The sequence below is a fragment of the Carcharodon carcharias genome, chromosome 16 (genome assembly GCF_017639515.1).
Source record: "Carcharodon carcharias isolate sCarCar2 chromosome 16, sCarCar2.pri, whole genome shotgun sequence".
In the NCBI taxonomy this organism is placed as follows: Eukaryota; Metazoa; Chordata; class Chondrichthyes; order Lamniformes; family Lamnidae; genus Carcharodon; species Carcharodon carcharias.
In genome coordinates, this window is record NC_054482.1 from 107,169,925 (window position 1) to 107,189,976 (window position 20,052).

Here is a 20,052-nt window from a genome sequence, read left to right on the forward strand (position 1 = left end):
GGTAGAAACTGAGCCTGTGGGTCCATGGAGCAACTTGTGAGTCATGTGATCAGAGACGGTATTTAATCTGGCTCCCAGCCAGTAAGAGGAGGGGAAAAAGCCAACTGTGCATGGGAAGAAAAAAAAACTAACATGAGTAACGGATTTCAGCTGTGTAGTGTCTCCAGTTGTTCCTGCTGGACTAGCAGCAGCAGCAGCAGCAGTAAGCTTTCTACAGACCTTGTGAGCTCTTGGCTGAAAACACACTGGAACTGTATCTGTTAAAAAGGGGGGAAAAATATCCTTCTCCCTAGTGCTGTGTATAAGAAGAGAAGAAATGTCCTGTCTTGGCAAGGTAAATCATCTGTCTCTGAATGAACCGGTTACACTCGAGAAAGGGGGATTCATTTTCTTTCCTCTTCTGCAAGGCAGGCAATTAAAGCTGCTTCATTCCACACTCGCCCTAACTTGGCGACTGATTACGCATCGATTCTGCTCTGATGTTGTTCCCCTCTCTGCCTTTCTTTGGCTGTCTGACAAACCAGCTGTGAGAGATCAGAAAGGGGTGTAGCCTTGCCGAGTCTTGCAAGGTAGGAGGCCCCAGATGCCGATCTACTTTGCTGGGGCTGAATTCTTTCAAAGGGATTGTCTGTGTGTCTGTGTGTGTGTGTGTGTGTGTGTGTGTGTGTGTGTGTGTGTGTGTGTGTGTGCGCGTGTCTGTGTCTGTGTGTGTGTGTCATGGGGGAAGGGAGAGACAAGAAATCAGTGTTGTAGTGTTTACTTGAGAGTTTGACTGCCTGCATCTGGCTTTAGTCAACTTTGACAAAAACTTCAAACAGATGGTTGCTGACTTTTCTGAGGCTTCCTTCGAATGAAGTTAAAAGTTTGAAGTCCGGTGCAATTTCAGTCACTGTATTAACGTGTTCCCCGTTTATCGCCCTCACTGTGTTAACGGCCCCAATCTTTTCTTCTTAGCCAGTCTCCCGGGAATGTGGGTGATTTCCTGACACTCCAGTTCAATGACTGCTGAGATGGCTGATAAATTCAGTGCGTGTTCTGCAGACTCAGCTACATGTGGAGTGGGTGGTGCTTGAAGGGTCGGGTAGGTGGGTTGTTCGGAGGTTTGTGCTCTCCCTCCGATGCCTCAACTTGCCCTCCGCGTGCCCCTAATGAAGTCTCTCGATGTGTTTGGTGCCTTCCCGAAGGACCCTCCTTCATTTTCGTCAGCCACAAGCCAGGGATTCCCATGAGCCAGCGGCTATGTTTGACCTCTTCAGGGATGCTTTTAAGACATCCCGAAAGCATTTCCGCTGTTCTCCTGGGAGTAGCTGCTGTGACAGAGCCCTGAGTAAAGCTTCAGGAATCTGGTGTCAGACATACAAATGGTGTGTTCCACCCAGCGGAGCTGGTTTTGAGTGATTAGTGCTCCGATTCTGGGCAGCTTGGCCTGGGAGAGATGCTGCTGTTGGACCATCTTTCTTAATTGTGAAGGCACTGTTGGTGGTCCTTCTCCAGTGTTTTGAGGTGCCTGCTGTGGGTACAAGCCTCTAAAGCAGAGGAGAGTGGGGAGCACTGCCACTTGGTAAACCATGACCTCAGTCTCGGGTTTGAGATCCCAATCCTCAAATACTCTCTTCCTCAGTCCGCCAAAGGCTGAGCTGCTACAATGGAGGTGATGACCAATCTCATCGTCTTTTTGTCTGTCTTTGACAAGAGGAGGCTCCCAAGATACGGAAAATAGTCCACATTTTCCAGGATTCCACAATTGATCTTAATCGATGGGGAGTGGTGGGAGGTGTTGTGCTATGTGAGCTGGTTAGAAAGGACCTTAGTTTTCCAGGTGTTTAGCGAAAGGAGTATTTTCTCACATTCTTCAGAGAATATTAACTCGGGGCAGAGAGGGGTGTGCAGTTTAGCGGGTCAGGTTCTGCTGAAATCACCAATGGGAACTGATTAGCATTTTTGTAATTTGTTCCCTAGCTGCAGCCCAATTCAGAGGCTGACTTGGTTGTCGGGCAGGTAGGCACCAGGCTACAGCTGAGGAGCAAAGAGGAAGGGAGACATAGGGGGCAAGGAGGTGGGGACTGGTGGGAAGGCATCAATAGGATGGGCCAGAGAGATTGGAGGAGGAGTGGACAAAATATGGTGGTTGTAGCCTGTTGAGGTGAGAATTGATCGCATGATGTTAAGGACACCAGGAGGGCATCACAGCTCACAGAGTGGAAGCAGGGTCTGAGCACTGGGGATGTTAGTAGGTTTATTTGGAGGGGACAGAGGGCAAGCACTCCTGCTCCTCTTGGCTCACAAGCAGTGCTGGAAAAGCACTTACCTGTACCCTGCAGCAGCCCTCGACACCTTTTAGCTGCCGGGTTTCACTCAGTAAGCCAGAGCTGAAGCTAAAACAGAGAAACTATCTGAGGCTCACAGCCTCATTAAAATATTAAACTGAAGGACCCGCCACTGCCTGGTAGCGGGTTGGTTTTCTGTCCCTGTTAAAACCGGATGTGGGCGGGTTCAAAGTAAACAGATTCAGGTTTGAAATCTCCCATCTGACCCAAAGCCCACCTGTTTTTGGGGGGTTAAAATTACCCCCAAGGTGTCTCTGTTTACCACAGCACTGCTGATTTACATATCCATAGACATTTTGAGAACAAAAAGCCATTTAAAATGTCTGAGAATAAATTTTTAAAGAGCTGGAGTTAGTAAAAGTGATCGTGGGTCATCATTAAAAACTCATCTGATTGATAAATGTCCTTTATTGAAGGAAATGTGCTGTCTACTCACCTGCCCTGGCCCTTATGTGGGTCCAGACTCTTGTGAATGTGATTGATTCTTAACTGCTGTCTGAAGTGATCTAGTAAGTTGTATTCAAGTAAGTGATGATTCACCACTGCCTTCTCAAGGACAATTAGGGATGAGCAATAAATGCTGGCCTAGCCAGCAATGCTCACATTCCAAGAATATTTTTTTTTTGAGAAAAAGGTCAGGCTCACCAATATATAAAGAATTTAAAAAACGAAGATCATGTTGTTTTTAAAGAAGTGGAAAATGAGAGCAAATACCTCTAGTGAATGAAAGTAGACTGCCAGCTCACTTCAACATGTGTTACATGACTGGAAGTGACTTACTTCAAATTAACGAGCGTTGATTTGCTGCCCTGTTTACATGCCAAGCAATTCACAAGAGAACAAGTATCCAAATTGACGCTGAGTTTTGATTTCAAGCTCGGGTAGTTTGCACAAAGGCTTTTCTTAGCACTCGTCAACTGCTAAAGGCTTCAGATGAGTACAAGGAAGGCATTTTGGTGGGCGGGTAGATGGATTGAGGATTGGCATCGGAAATCTTCTCCATAAGGATTGAAATGAAAGACATTCGTAGAGGGAAGTCTCGAGGGGCATTGGGATTGAGCGGGCAAGTGGAGTTGAGGTCAAAGGTTAAGCCATGATCTTAATGAATGGTGGAGCAGCCTCAAGGGGCAGAATGACCTACTCCTGCTCCTTTTTCTTGTGTTCTTTTAAGACTGATTCCAATGATGTATAGCACAGGCCTCAATTCCAAGCTTGCTGTCATCTGTTGTGAGCTTGTATGTAGTCAATGTTTCTCAGAATCACACTGTTGTTACAGCGCAAACGGGAGCCATTTGGTCCATCATGTCTGCATCAGCTCTCCGAATGAGCAACTCACCTAGTACCATTCCCCTGCCTTCTCCCAGTAACCCTGCATATTCTCCCTCTTCAGGTAACACTCTAATTCCCTTTTGAATGCTTCAATTGAACATGCCTCCACCACATTCTCAGGCAATGAATTCCAGCCCTTAACCACTCGCTGCGTTAAAAAAAGTTTCTCCTCATATCACTTTTGCTTCTTTTGTTAATTACTTTAAACCTGCGCCCTCTTGTTTTCAATCCTTTCAGGAGTGGGAACAGTTTCTCCCTATCTACTCTGTCCACACCTCTCATGATTTTGCTTTGGGATGGGGGTATCTCTGTGACCTGAAGGTAAAGGAAACCCAGATGGGATGAATAAAAAGCAAAATGCCGAGGCTGCTGAAAATGTAAAAGAGAAACAGGAAGCGCTCAGTCAGGCAACCTCTATAGAGAGAGGAACAGAGCTAAGCCAGGAGTGGGGGATTGGAAACCTCATGGGGAATGGTTTGTTGGGGGGAGTAAGGAGCCCCCGATCATGGGGGTTGCTCAGGCCCACTGTCGGATCCAGGAGGTCGGGGTAAAGAAACTTGCCTTCTAGACCTGCCAAGAAGGGTGACCAACTATCCCATATTTTAAGGGACTGTCCCTTATTTTGACCATTTGTCCCTTGACCTTTTGTCCGGTATTTCTAAGACAGCCTGTGGAAGACTGAAATAAAAACAAGAAGTGCTGGAAATGCTCAGCAGGTCTGGCAGCATCCGTGGAGCGAGAAGCAGAATTAATGTTTTGAGTCCAATATGTATCTTCTTCAGAACAGAAGAGAGGTAGGAAGGTGATGGGTTTTATACTGTTGAAAAAGGAGGGAGGGGCAGGTGTAGCAAAAAGGGATGGCCAGGGACATGTTAGAGGGTGAAGGAGGTTAAATTACAAAGATGTCATGGAACAAAAGGAAAGTGAGTGGGCATGGTAGTAGTAAAGGAACAAAGCATTGGTCGAGAGTAGGAGTTAATAGCAGAATGAAGGTCAGTACTGTCTGAAAGCAAAATATGGGAACAAGATACAGGCTGGCACTAGGGGGAAAAAAATACGAAATGGAGGACAGAGTTCATGGTCTGAAGCTCATGGTTTTTGAACTCAATGTTGAGCCCAGAAGACCATAAAGCGCTATTCAGAAGATGATGTTCCTCAAACCTGCATTGGGCTTCACTGGAACTGTGGGAGCCTGAGCCTGCAAGTCTCAGTTGAATGATTTGAGCTGGACTATAAGACAGTAAGTTGGCCAGGAGAGAGGCGATAACGTTGTGACTCCACAAAATAAGTAAAAGTTTTCTCTTATTACACCAGAAACCACCCCTGACCAACCCCCTCCCCGCCTTCACGCTCACCAGGAACCCCCTTCACTCAATTGGTCACCAGCACACCCCTCCTTCCACTCTCAGTCCCAGGGTCAAATGTCCCTTATTTTACTTCATACGAGTTGGTTATCCTGCTGCCAAGTCCTTGCCTGATGTAGCTGATGTAGCTGATGTAGCTGATGTAGCTGATGTAGCTGATAGTCTTCCCAAGGTTTGGCAAACTTGGCCGACAGCAGTTAAATGTAAAAAGCTGAATGATGATAAGGTTCAAAGCCTTAGATAAAACAGGAAGTGGGTGGGCTTAGATTGACAATCTGATTTTTAAGACTTTAACCATACCTCCCCACCAACCCCCAACACACCCACCACCCCCCAGGTCTGACCCAAACCGGCCTTTCATTCTGGTTAAAGTTCATGCCAGTGTCTCGGCTTGATGACCTTCCTTCGGAACTGGAAAATGTTAGGGAGTTTTAAGCAAAGGCAGGACCAGGCCAAAGAGGGATGGTAGAAAAAGAAAAAAAAAACGGAGAGATGGGTGGAGGACAGGAGTGATTAAACGATAGAAGGGATGATGGTGTAAAGCAAAGATAGGGAATGATAATGGGACAATAGAAGAAACAGAATGGCTTCAGAAGAGATGTAAATGATTGTAGAATTCCTAAGGGAAAATGAAAGCAAGGGTTAAAACCCAAAGTTGTTGAACGAGTGAAAGAAATGCTTGGTTTTGCCTGAACTCCTTGTTGACCTGATGAGACTGAAAAGAGGTGTAAATCAATGTCTGCAGCAGCTGTACTGGTGCTAATCACAAAATACTTCAGCTACTCTGCACAGTAGGGATTGAGTCTGCCCCAAGTGGAGGGTGATGAGTTGGGCACAGTATATGATCACATTCTGGCTATCTTCTATTTAATTGCACTCATAACTGATGATCTAATTACTATCTTCAAGTTGCAAACTGGTGATTTGTTGTAAAGTGGGTTTTGCAGTTTGGATTGCTGCCAATGGTGTTTATGAAGTTCTAAACTCTTCTTGCAAACAGCAACAGCCATAACTCATTGAGAGTGGAGTTTGATAGCTCCACTTGCCAAGCAGCGATGGCAGGCTAGACCTCGGGTTTAAGATCACATTCCCCAACAGTGCTGCCCTCCACCAGTACTGTACTGAAAGTGTCAACCTAGAGTTTGAATTCTGGTCTCTATGTTAGAGGACTTGAACTACCAACCTTCTGGTTCAGAGGTAAGAGTGCTACCCACTGAGCTACAGATGACAAACACATAATGCAAATAGATTCTGAACTCCCAAATTTGTGTTGAGCATCGTGAGGTGGTAACACTAGGATGCAATAATGGTGGGCATGGGTCTGTCACTGGTATTGGTAAAAATGGGAGCAAGTTAAATGGATAAATTAAGACTGTGCATTAGCACATCATTAAAATTAATTGGTTTAAGTTTGATTATTCCATTAGAATGCCAAAGAAAAAGGAATTGCCATGCTGTGCGTAAAGAACAGAGGAGTGAGATTAATTTGATAACTGTTTGAAAGAGCCACCACAGCCATGATGGGCAGAATGGCCACTTTCTATGCTGTGTTATCCTATGATTCTATTATCTTTAATTTGCTTATTCAATGCACAGATGGCTTAGGGCAAGCTGTCAACAGTCGGTGCTATACAAAAGCGATGGATCAACGCTCTGGGGAAGCTGTTTGGAAGTGATTTTGTTGAGGTGCTTTTTGCTTATTGTTTGCCTATCTTTTCAATTCTATCAAGTTCAGGGCAGCACTGCTTTTTTATTACCTCCAAGCTGGAAAATAGTGGGTTTGAGTCCAACTCCAGGGCTTAACTTGTGTAACTTAAACCGACCTAGAATGCTTGGATGGAATTTTAACATGTCTTCATAACTCATTGCAATGACTGTTAGAAGGAACCGGAAGGGAATGTGAGACAAATTCTCAATCTTAAAAATTAGTAAAACCTCAAAAGAATGTGCCCTTGAAATATCTGATCGAAATACTCCACTTAAAGTTGATCTTCTATTTTGACTGATGTTGATGATGTGAAGCCAGAGGCCTAACAATAGTGATGCTTTGCTATACCCAAGCACCTAACTCTTCAAGCGTATTTATTAACATCTTCATAATTGGCATGTTTAGCACTGTGAAAGCCTTGACTTTAAGCTTGATTAAGGTCAGAAGAGTGATTACCACCTTCATCTTTTACTCTCAGAAGCTTGGCCTGCAGATCGGCAAGGTTTCCCCCTGCAGTAGAATGATAAGGCAGATGTTGCTAACTCCCTCAGATGCAGCTGTCATGGTTAAAACTACGTGCAAAACATGAGCACAGAAAACCTTCCCTGATTTTTTTTTTAGACAGCATAAATGCCAGCAGCTCCCTGAAGCAGGGATTTAAAAAGCTGAGATGTTAATGGATGTGCTTAAAAACACATACAATTGTGATCCGCTTTAAATAAAAATGCTGAGATTAATGTACAGGGGATCAGACATTCATTTACCTTCAGTTGAACCAGTTTGAGTTGATGAGCACCTTGTGATGGCTCTATATTTTCAGAACATAATTTTGGGAGGAGAGAGGTGCATCTGAAGAGAAAGAGATTATTGTAGAAGATTATGTGCTATTGTGTTTAAAATGTGGAAAATGTTTGACAGGGTAGATAGAGGAACCATTTCCTCAGAGACGGGAAAAGGTTGTTTTCCTTAGAACACTGAAGGCTAGAGGAGGTTTGATATAATTTGTGAAGCGCTTGGGTGAAGTAAATAAAGATAAACTGGCTGAAGCTTCGATAACTAAAGGTGATTTTTAAGGCAATTGGCAAAAGAGAAAAGGCAACATGCTGAGGAAAGGCTGTGGTTAGGATTTGGATTGCACTGTCTGATAGTGGAAACAAATTCAGTCGTGGCTTTAAAACGGGGATTGGATAATTCAGAATGAAAAAAGCAGTAAAAACTGGGAAATAAGAATACTGGTCCGATCTGGTCTTGTACACCTTAAAATGGAACACCAGTAAAAACTGGAAAATAAGAATATTGGTTTTTTTTTCGTTTCTGGGAAATACTTAAAGGTGAAAAAATGGCAGGGATATGGTAAAAGAGAAGGGGAGTGGATCTCACCGGATTACTCTTCAAAAGAGCCAACGCAGCCAAATGCCCACCTCCTGTGCTGTGTTACTCCATGATTGCCTGGTGTTTTTCTACATTCCTTAACATGTGCTCCTTGTTTAAAATGGAGTAAAGTGTCAGGTAAATGGCTGGAGAAATGGCAACTCCTGAATGTGACTGGCAAAGAGAGTAAGAGGGAGAAAGAGAGAGAGAAGAAATAAATTGTCAACATCTGAAGGTCGACAGGAAGTACCTGAGGCTGTAGGGTCCTCAGTCACTCAGGAACTACGCAATTATAGTTAAAAGTGTCTGTACTGCCTGGAGGCTCAATGCAAGTCTGGAAGAACAGTGTCTGTGATTTATGAAATGTATTCCCTTCACTAATTGACAGCCAGCCACTCTTAAAATGATTTATAATTCATGTTTTACATATGCTTGAGTAAAACAGGAATTGTTCGTATTTTAAACACGGGAAAGAAAGAAGCATTTCTTGCATTTACCTACAAATCTAATACAGCAGAGGTGATCAGTGAATGTAAAGTCATGTCATTTCCTCATTCTGAATGTTAATCGTAAATACAAGGGAAATCCTTAAAAGACGTTTTCACAGGACTAGGTCAACTCGGAAAAGGGATAAATGGTTCAGTCCTAGTTGCAGTCAATTAGTCTAAGTTCCCCATGTCTGCCTATCTTAAAACCAGGTCATCTGATAGACACAATCCTGCTCGGCAGTCACTCACAGTGATTTCCTTGTGATGGATTGAATTTTTTCTGGCCATTTGGAAAAAGGTTTTTTTTTTTAAAAATAGAAATGAACAACATGTAGATTAAGACAGAGACTACGCACATCAAAATAACAAGCACATTTAAAATCTGGACAATTAGTAATCCCCCCACTCCGCCGCCATTATGGATAAACAATGCAATCTATCACTGTCCACCATGTGATTGTTCAGCTGTATACCATAGTTTGAGCTGCAATGGGGACTCCCCTGCTCTTCGTCAAAATAGTGCTGTGGGATCTTTTACATCCACCTGAAAAGGTTGAGGGGTTTTTTTGTCTCATCCATAAGACAGCATCTCCTGCACTGCAGCATTCCCTCTGTGTTAGGATGAGTGTTTCACTCGAGTCTCTTGAGTGAAGTTGAACCCACAACCTCCTGACTCTGAGGTGAGAGTGCTAAAACTGAGCAAGGTTGACATGACCTTCTGGCAGGCCGTCCATCTAAAAGGTTAGGGGTGGGTGGGACGGGGGGTGCGGTGGGGAGGGTGGAAAGGTGCTAATCTACTTAAACTGTACCGCACAGTAACAATGAAATCTTGACAAGTAGATGAATTGAAGCTACATGGTCAACTGTCCACAGGATGCATTTCACTGAGCTGGGAATACTTGCTGAAGTAAATGCTCTCCTGCTTCTTCTGATGGATGAGGCCATCAACCCCAGTAGTTAAAAAGCTCAGAAATCAAGACTGATGAAAGGCAAAAATGACCACTGGTGTTCTGAAAATAGCTCATCGTCAAAGTAGAACATCAACAAATAGGCAGTGGGGCACCAGGCTGTCAAGGAGGACAAAGGCAGATTGAGTCATCGTCCTCTGGACAACATTGTACCAGTTGGAAAAGAATTTCAGTTTGGCTAAAGCTCCTCCTCCACTAAAAGAGACACAATCTTCCAACAAAGAAAAACGTTCATAGGTTGAATGTGCAATTCTCTGTTAGAAGATCATAAGAAGGTCGCCATTCAATTAATTCCTGGGTGATCTGTGGCCTAACTCCTTTGTCCCATATCCCTTAGTATCTTCAGTTAACAAAAATCTATCAATTTCAGATTTAAAATGAAGAACTGACCTGGCATCAATTGCTATTTGTGGAAGAGAGTTTCAAACTTCTAATATCTTTTGTAGAAGTGTTTCCTAATTTCACTCCTGAAACATCTGGCTCTAATTTTTAGACTCTGTCCCCTAGTCCTAGACTCTCCAAGCAGCGGAAATAGCTTCTCTCCATCTACTCTATCTGTTCCCCTTATTATCTTGAAAACGTCGATCAGATCATTCCAAAGCCATCTAAATTCCAGAAAACACCCCCCGATTTTGAGCCATCTTGCTTTGTAATTTAACCCTTGGAGTCCAGGTATCATTTTAGAATGTTTATACTACACTCCCTCCAAGGCCAATATATCCATCCTAAGCTGTGTTGTGCAAAGCTTTGTACAGCTGAAGCATGATTTGTACCCCCTTTTGTTCTAGTCCTCTAGAAATAAAGACCAGCATTCCATTAGCCTTTTTGACTATTGTCTGAATTGTTCACGGCATTTTAATGATCTGTGTACCTGGATCTCCAAATCTCTTTGGACCGCCAATGCTTCTAGTTTCTCACCATCTGGAAAGCACCCTCTCCTATCCTTTTTTAAGTCTGAAGTGGGTGGCCTCCCATTTTCCTACATTGGAATCCATTGTCCATAGTTTTACCCATTCGCTTAATTTCTTTGTAATGTTAAGCTTTCATCTGCACTGCTTACGATGTCTCCTATCTTTGTGTCATTAGCAAATTTGGATACGTGGATTTCTATCCCATCATAACAAGTCATTAATAAAAGCAGCAAATGGTTGATGCCCAACACAGACCCTTGTGACACACAAGTCATGTCCTGCTATTATCCCTAATCTTTGGCTCCTGTCACTCAGGCCATTTTGTAAGCAGGTCAATAATCCGCCTTCAATTCCATGAGCTTCAACTTTAGCTAACATCTCTTATGAGGGACTTTATCAAATGCCATCTGGAAGTTCATATAAATAACAGCCATTGACATTCCCCTGTTCACTAATTTGGGCACCGCTTCAAGAATTTCAATCAGGTTTATCAGCCATGAACTATCCTTTACAAACCTATGTAGCTCTCTCTGATCAGCAGTCAATTTTCAAGATGTTCAGTATAGAGCCAGCAATTTCGCAACAGATGTTAGGCTGACAGATCTATAATTCTCTGGTCTCCCTCCAACACCTTTCTTAAATAGCGAAATGACATGCATGATTTTCCAATCTAAATGATTCCCAAGTTGAGAGAAGTTTGGAAGATTATAGTTCAGGCATCTGCAATGTTCCCACTGTTATGATCCCAGGTGATGTTACTACTGGGCAAGTTAGATCCCAGGGTCGACCCTGGCTTGATAGACCTTAACTTTTATTTTTTGTTCAGAAGCATGGAGGGTAGCTACTGAACAGAGTCGCAGAGTCCAATGATGACCTTTTATCAAAAGAATAAAACATTTATTAAACAAGAAAAAAATGAACTATATTACATTACTCCTTCACCCACAGCTATACCTTTACAGATATATACAGATTCATAAGGATAATGCAATTTACAAAATCTATCTTAAATTCTAATATTCAAAATAAGCATACAGTCTATGTAAACCAATGTGGTTGGACACCCCACACTCTGAAACCAAGTGACAGATGCCACCCAAAGCAGATGCTATGACTCTCTCATCAACTCCCCCCAGATTCTTGTCATACCATGAGCCAACCGGTCTGACTGGACTCTGTCTTTCTCCCGAGGGTTTCCAATCTCAACCCTTGAAGAACACACCTTTGAATTTTCTTCCAAGCTATGCTTTCACTTGGACATCTTCAGCAAGGATCCACCTCTAGGGTTTCAACCTATCCTTCTGATGTTCCTCTCCCCGGTTACGCCATGTGCATTCAAGCTTCGCCTTCCATGCACTCTCTCCAATACTCAGTCATGCCACAGAACACCACTACTTCTTAGGCCCATAGTACGGAGTCACCAACTTTTGGCTCTCTTCTCAGATCTCCTGGCTTCTCGCAAGCCCACTTTGCTTTGACTCTGTTCCCTGCAGCTTTCACTCTTTAATCCAAAGCTTTTTTGTCTTCTCCTGACTTTAACTACACTAAACAGGATCTTTTTAAAGATTCCTGTCCTTGTCCTTTGCCTTAACTTCTTGGGATCTTTCTCCTTTTCCTTTAGGACCTGCTCCCTGCAGTTCCCTCTCCCAATAGACTGCTAACAAATTTGCATCTCCCTTGAGCCCCAGAACTCACTTGACATTCACTGTTACTTTAACTTTGGATCAACTCATCTAAGATTTTAAACTTTTTTTTTCTCAGCAATCTGCTGGCATGTCCAACTAGAGAGAGACTTAAGCTGCTCCCTTCACCTTAGAGCATAATCACCAACTGAACTCAAACTACTTCCTGTTTCTCTGGCTGGGATTTTTTTGTGCCCGCCAGCATCGGGCATGATCGGACAATATGGCATGATTGGTTTCACGACGGCGTGAAACCTGTTTACGATCATCTGCTCAGCCCACCAATAGCAGGCCACATTCTCCACCATCGGACATCATTATGATACATCAGCATATCATTATTAAGCTGCCTGCCGGAATCGTCCGGATCATCTGCCCACGTCGGTGGGAAAACACACCAGTGTAGAACACGTCTTGACAACTGTGATGTGCAGAAGTCAAGATTACCGCCAGAGCCTTGCTCACATTACAGACATCTGAGGAGCAGGTGCTGGAGCCCAACACCAAAGGCTAATGAGGTAGTCAATGCGCTGGTGTTAATTTTCCAAAATTTACGAGATCCTGGAAAGGTTCCGTCAAACTGGAAAGTAGCAAATATGACCCCTCTATTCAAGAAGGGAGGGAGGCAGAAAATGGGGAAACTGTAGGCCAGTTAGCTTGGCATCTCTCGTGGGGAAGTTATTAGAATCGATCATTAAGGAAGTTAAAGCTGGGCACTTAGAAGATCTCAAGGCAGTTGGGAAGATAGGTTGAGTGAGTGGGCAAAGATCTGGCAAATGGAGTTTAATGTGGGAAAATGTGAAGTTGTTCACTTTGGCAGGAAGGACAAAAAAGCGGAGTATTACTTAAATGGAGAATGGCTGCATAATTCTGAGGTGCAGAGGGATCTAGGTGTTTCTAATACTGAGTCACAAACGGTTAGTATGCAGCAAGTAATTAAGAAGGCTAATGGAATGCTATCCTTTATTATGAGAGCGATTGAACATAAAAGTAAGGATGTTATGCTTCAGTTATACAGGGCATTGGTGAGACTGCACCTAGAATACTGTGTGCAGTTTTGATATCTTTATTTTAAGGAAGGATGTAAATGCATTGGAGGCGGTTCAAAGGAGGTTTACTAGATGGATACCTAGAATGAGTGGATCATCTTATGAGGAAAGGTTGGACAGACTGGGCTTGTTTCCACTGGAGTTTAGAAGAGTGAGGGATGATTTGATTGAAGTATACAAGGTCCTGAATGGCTTTGACAACATAGACATCGAAAGGATGTTTCCTCTTGTGGGTGAACCCAGAACTAGGGGGCACTGTTTTAAAATTAGGGGTTGCCCTTTTAGGACAGAGATGAGAATTTTTTTCTCTGAGGGTTGTGCGACTTTGGATTTCTCTGCCTCAGAAGGTAGGGGAGGTGGGGTTATTGAATATTTTTAAGGCAGGGGTAGATAGAATCTTGTTAGGCAAGGGAATCAAAGGTTATCGGGGTTAGATTGGAATGTGGAAATTGAAACACAAAAAGATCAGCCTTCATCTTATTTAATGGCGGAGCAGGCTTGAGGGGCCGAATGGACTACTCCTATCCCTGTTTCCTATGTTCATATGGTACACTGGAGGAATGTCCACTGCATGCTGGGTGGATTCTCATGGACATGGATCTGTTGCAAAGCAGCTCACAGAAGTTGGATAGTTACTGTTGATGCTCACAAGGGGTGATGGTCAATGGGGTGGGAGAGGAAGGGTTGGGATAGGCTGAGAGAGGAACAGATATTGGGGGGGGGTGCTGGTGAGGTTGGGAGGGGGAATGAAGATGTCAGGATGGGATGGGGGGGGGAATATTAAGATGTCAGGATAGAGTGAGGTTCGGAGGAGGAATGAAGATGTCGGGGGGGAGGTTGGGGGTGGAGGGAGGATGGGGGGGAGGAAGGGGTAACAAGGATAAGAAGGCAACTGGGGAGGCAGGTGTAAGGGGGGGGTGGTGGTGGAAGGTTCAAGGGGAGGAGTGCAAAGAGGGGGCGGTGTCCAGAGGGAGGAAGGAGTGTGGAAAGGGGAGGGTGTTCAGGTGGAGGAAGAGTTTGGAGAGGGAAGGGTGTTCAGGGGGAGGAAGATTGTGGAGGGTGGAAGGGGTGTGGAGTGGGGGGGATGTGCAGGTGAACATGCAAATGAGGGGTCAGATAGGTCCGTGTCTACCTCCTGGGGAGTGAACTGAGGGTGGGGTTGGTACGAAATGGAGGAGAGGTGGAACATGATACCGATGAGGGGGGTCATCTGTGATGAGGGAAAGGAAATGGGTGACAGGAAGAGGGTAAAGGATGGGGGAATACCGAATCAGCATGATGCTGTCCAAATCGAGAGTCGTGTTGAGCGAGATCATGTGTTGCATGGAAGTGTGAGCAGTGGGTGGGCGGCGATGCAGGTGGACAACTGAAAGCGAATTCCAGCAAAATAGCATTCAAAATGCTCAGGACATCGAGATGAGTGTGATATGGGAAGGATCTGCGTGTGTGGGAGAGTGCTTGCACGAGGCTCCGAACAGCCTTGCCGCACACACACACACACACACATTTTCCCTCTAGCATCACTCATGGGCCGGCTGCTCCCTCTACAGTGATGGGTCTTCCAGGCTGCTTATTTCCACCTCTTCACTGGAGGAGGTGTCCTCTTGGCTGGAGGTGAGGATGTGGATGGAGATGAGGGAGTGGCTGGCTGAGGGTGTTGGTCCCTTGGCAGAGCTCCCCGTGAACCAAAGTAGAGATAAGTAGTGCATGGCAGCAGAGTCAAAAGCAGGAGAGAGAGGGCACTCACAGTTGGGTTGAGAGAGGGATGATGTGATGCAGGATGCTCACGAGGGTGTTCGCCGCTGACCTCACCGTCATCATAGGGACGGTCCATGTCCTCACCAGTCAGCACAATGGCACACTCCTCAAAGTGAGTGAGGGGCCTAATTTCACTTCACCTCTGATCTGGGACCTGGCCCAGCTATGTGAGCAGGCTTCTCCTGCAAGAAAACAGATGGAGAGAGTGTGAGCAGGATACATGGCACTGCGTGGAATGTCTATGTTGTGATCGGAGCCATGGATGGGATGAGGATGTGAGCTCGAGAGAATATGAGCCTCATGGAGATGTGAGGGTGTGTGTGAGAGTTAGTGGTGATGTCCCTTGAGATGTGAGATCCCTGTGGATGTGTGATGGGTTTGTGAGTGTGTGAGTTGAGAGCGATGAGAAGAGTGACTTACCCTGGCGGAACGGATGAGACCATTCATTCTGCAGCGGCACTGGGTGCCTGTCCTCTTTTGCAGGGTGCTGACTACCACTGTCACCGCCTCCCAAGCTTGGTTGGTTACGCTACTGTCCATCCTGTGGCCAGTGCGAGGGTAGAGGACATCCTGGCGGACCTCAACGGCATCCAAAAGGCGCTCCAGTGATGCGTCACCAAACCTGGGGGCTGTAGTCTTCTTGCCTTTCGTCCACACCTTCCCTGCAGTAGTCATGGGCTGGAAGCACTGAGATGTGTGCTGCAGCTGGACTTTAAATATGGCACCTGGTGTGATGAAGCAGCGAGGTGATGGTGGGCGGGCGAAGGCAGCCCACCCACCATGGAAATGGCATGTTTCCCGGGAATGCATAAATAATGTGGCTGGTGTGGGATGATTGGGCGTGAAATTCTGCCATTGTGGCCGACGGGTAAAACATCATTTTACCTGCCCTCTACCTCACTTAGTGTAAATCTAGGACAATTCTGCCCTCTGATTCTGTGGGTCCCCTGTTGCTAGACAACAGCACAGTTTTCCCTACTTTGTTTTTACTTCCCTAAACCACTTCAAGGGTTGTAAAACCTCAATGCAGGTATGCAAACAAATCCACAGACTTGCAGGTAACATTCTAAAGTAACCAAAATCCAGGTTTCCCCTTTCTTAACACACAAACACAAAATATAAATGAAAATTTAAACTTAAAGCTAAAACTTAAATTTACATTTACAGCCTTACATTATTCCTAACACACACAAAAGATAAGGCTGAAGCATTTGCTATGTACTTCAGCCAGAAATGCCGAGTAGATGATCCATCTCGGCCTCCTCTGGAGGTCCCCAGCATCACAGATGCCAGTCTTCAGCCAATTCGATTCACTCTACATGAGATCAAGTAATGGCTGAAGGCACTGGATATTGCAAAGTCTATGGGCCCTGACAATATTCTGGCAATAGTACTGAAGACTTGTGTTCCAGGACTTGCTGCGCCCCTAGCCAAGCTGTTCCAGTGCAGCTACAATACTGGCATCTACCCGGCAATGTGGAAAATTGCCCAGGTATGTCCTGTACACAAGAAGCAGGACAAATCCAACTGAGCCAATTACTGCCCCATCAGTCTACCTCGATCATCAATAAAGTAATGGAAGGAGTCATCAACGATGCTTTCAAGTGGCACTTGCTTAGCAATAACCTGCTCACTGACGCCTAGTTTGGGTTCTGCCAGGGCCACTCAGCTCCTGACCTCATTACAGTCTTGGTTCAAACATGGACAAAAGAGCTAAACCCCTGAGGTGAGAGTAACTGCCCTTGACATCAAGGCAGCATTTGACTGAGTGTGGCATCAAGCAGCTCTAGCAAAACTGGAGTCAATGGGAGCGGGGGAAATCTTGCCACTGGTTGGAGTCATACCTAGCACAAAGGAAGATGGTTGTGGTTGTTGGAGGTCAGTCATCTCAGCTCCAGGACATCACTGCAGGAGTTCCTCAAGGTAGTATCCTTGGCCCAACCATATTCAGCTGCTTCATCAATGACTTTCCTTCCATCGTAACGTCAGAAGTGGGGATGTTCGCTGATAATTGCACAATGTTCAGCACCATTCATGACTCCTCAGATACTGAAGCAGTCCAGGTCCAAATGCAGCAAGACCAGGCCAATATCCAGGCTCGGGCTGACAAGTGGCAAGTAACATTCGTGCCACACAAGTGCCAGGCAATGACCATCTCCAACTAGAGAGAATCCAACCATCGCCCCTTGATGTTCAAAGGCATTACCATCACTGAATCCTCCAATATCAATGTCCTGGGGGTTACCATTGACCAGAAATTGAACTGGACTAGCCATATAAATATTACAAGAGCAGGTCAGAGGCTAGCAATGAGTAATCATCTCCTGATTCCCCAAAGCCTGTCCATCATCTACAAGGCACAAGTCAGGAGTGTGATGGAATATTCTCCACTTGCCTGAATGAGTGCAGCTCCCATAATACTCAAGAAGCTTGACACCATCCAGGACAAAGCAGCTGCTTGTTTGGCATCCCATCCACAAACATTCACCACCGACACACAGTAGCAACACTATGTACCATCTACAAGACATACTGCAGGAATTCACTGAGGCTCCTCAGACAGTACCTTCCAAACCCATGACCACTACCATCTAGAAGGACAAGAGCAGCAAATAGATGGGAACACCACCACCTGGAAGTTCCCCTCCAAGTTACTCATCATCCTAACTTGGAAATATATCGCCGTTCCTTCTCTGTTGCTGGGTCAAAATCCTGGAACTCCCTTCCTAACAGCACTGTGGGTGTACCTACACCACATGGACTGCAGCGATTCATGAAGGCAGCTCACCAACACTGTCTCAAGAGCAACTAGGGATGGGCAATAAATGTTGTTCAAGCCAGCGAAGCCCACATTCCCATGAATGAATTAAAAAAAGACACAAATATACACAAAACTTACTTAAAACTATATCTAGTTCCTAACACCCACCTATTTCTTTTGAAACACTGGGATGGAAACCCCAACTGATCCTGGGGATTGGTGTGTCTTTAGTGCCACTGTTTTCTCAGGTACCGTGATTTTGCTTATCTTTGGTGAGGCTCTGTCCCTGATTCAATATTAGTTTCCTTGGGATATCTGGCATGCTGACTTTCTATATCTACAGTAAAGTATGATTTTTAAAAATTCTTGGGTGTTGCTGGCTCGGCCAGTATTTATTCCCCATCCCTAGTTGCCGTTGAGAAGGCGGTGGTGAGCTGCCTTCTTGAGCCACTGCCGTCCATGTGGTGTAGGTACACCCACAGTGCTGTTAGGAAGGGAAGCCTGGGATTTTGACCCAGTGACAGTGAAGGAGTGGTGACGATACAGTTGCAAATTGAAATGCAAAATAATTATTCGGCATGTCCGCAATTTCCTTATTTTCAATGACAAGGTCAGCAACATCATTTATTAAGGGGTCCCGCTCTTAACCACTCTTTTCTCATTATATAATTGTCATTTTTTTATTTTGATATCCCTTGTAAATTTTTTCAAACTCCCTTCTTGTAGCTCTTACTATCTGTTTTACCACCCATTTGCTGTTCTTTGCATCTTCCCCTTTCACCAGGACCTGTGCATTTCTCGTGTGTTTTTGTATGCTTTTTATTTTAGTTTTAAGTTGTCCCTTATCTCTTCAGTCTTTCACTTCTGCTTTTTTTTGGCAAGTACTGCTTTTGCCTCTTAGGGTTATAAATTGGTTCTGTATCACATTACAGCATGAGAGGAGAGTTCTGACTGGTTGGCAAGTCACTGTAATATATGACACATGTCTCTGATTGGTAGGGGCGTTGCCATTGGGAATGCAGCAGGGAACTGTCAACTTCCAAGCTTTATTCAAATTCAAACCAGGCAGGTCGATTCTAATTGGTCAAGGCATTGCCGTGGGCAACGAACCAGGGAATGGCTGTTCCCCAAGCTTTGCAGCCCATCCCAACATTACAGTTCCTTCCTGTCTTGCCACTGGTGCTAGTGCCCTATGAAATGAAGAATCTCTATCCCACATCACTGCTTCAGCTCTTTGCTCTCCTCCCTAAACTGTTTATCCCTATATCAATTTGAATGTGGCTCAATTAATAATCCAGGATTATAACCATTAAGGTCCTGTTCTTTAAATTCTCCAAACAGATTTCTTGCCAACTTTTCTCAATATTTGTGGTCCTTCCATGGACCACAATGACTGGATCCTTCCCCTCCTTCTCCAATATCATTTTCAGGCTGATTTGAGATGCCCCTCACCCTAGCACCAGGCAGGCAATATACCATGTGGAACTCTCGATCCTACATTCAAGGGATGCTATCTGCCCTGCTAATTACTGAATTCCCCACAAGTACAACATTAGGTGAAAAGAGAGATATGTTGCTGAAGCTTTTCATCTTGCACTTATCAGGACAAATGCAAGAATACCAAATTTCAAATGATCACAACAATTTATACTACAGAAGAAAAGGATGCTGATTAGTTGGCAAGTTGACTCTGATTGGCTGAGGCATTGCCATTGTGAAACAAACAGGAAACTATAGGCTTCCAAAGCTCCTGGGTAATTATAAAAAGACACAGGGTTTGAATGTATCCCTTGAGCATTCCATGTTAGATGTGATTCTGCAATTGTGCAGCATTTGCTGAACAATTCTAAGTGTGCTAACAGCCGCACTAACAATCAATTTAGACAATCAGTTGAGCTCATAAAGTGGCTCATTTACACTTGCTAGAAGCAACATTTGTCATATATTGCAGTGACCCATTCTCTGCAAACAAAAGGAATATATTCAAGTTCCCCATTACTTTCTCCATTCTTGCGTTTGTCCTGATGAGTGCAAGATGAAAACCATCGGCAACATGTCTTTCCTTTCAGCAATATTCAAGTTTCCTACAACATGAAGCTTCCCAGTTCCTCCTCCTCCTCCCCTTCTCCTCTTTGGAAAGCTTCCTGCTGCAAGATGCCACGGTCAACGTTCTGGTTTGCCTTCCGACAGCCTTTATCCTTCTCCTCATCAGTAGCAAATACTTTGTACCTTTTTTTCACTCATTCACGGGATGTGGGTGTCACTGGCTTGGCCAGTTGTTGGAGCAGGATCAGTTTCTGTGGATCCTCACTCTCTATCTTACCTGGGTTCCCCTT

The 20,052-nt window shown here is 44.7% G+C and overlaps 1 protein-coding gene across 1 annotated transcript in view; it reads left to right on the top strand.

Annotated features, from left to right (window-relative positions):
* Window positions 1–222: 222 nt before the first annotated feature.
* Window positions 223–20,052, top strand: part of st6galnac3 (ST6 (alpha-N-acetyl-neuraminyl-2,3-beta-galactosyl-1,3)-N-acetylgalactosaminide alpha-2,6-sialyltransferase 3) — a 248,920-nt gene continuing 229,090 nt past the window's right edge. The window contains exon 1 of the mRNA XM_041208599.1: window positions 223–334. Coding sequence (XP_041064533.1) covers window positions 317–334 — 18 coding nt within the window. The 5' untranslated portion in view covers window positions 223–316. The remainder of the gene's footprint in view (window positions 335–20,052) is intronic.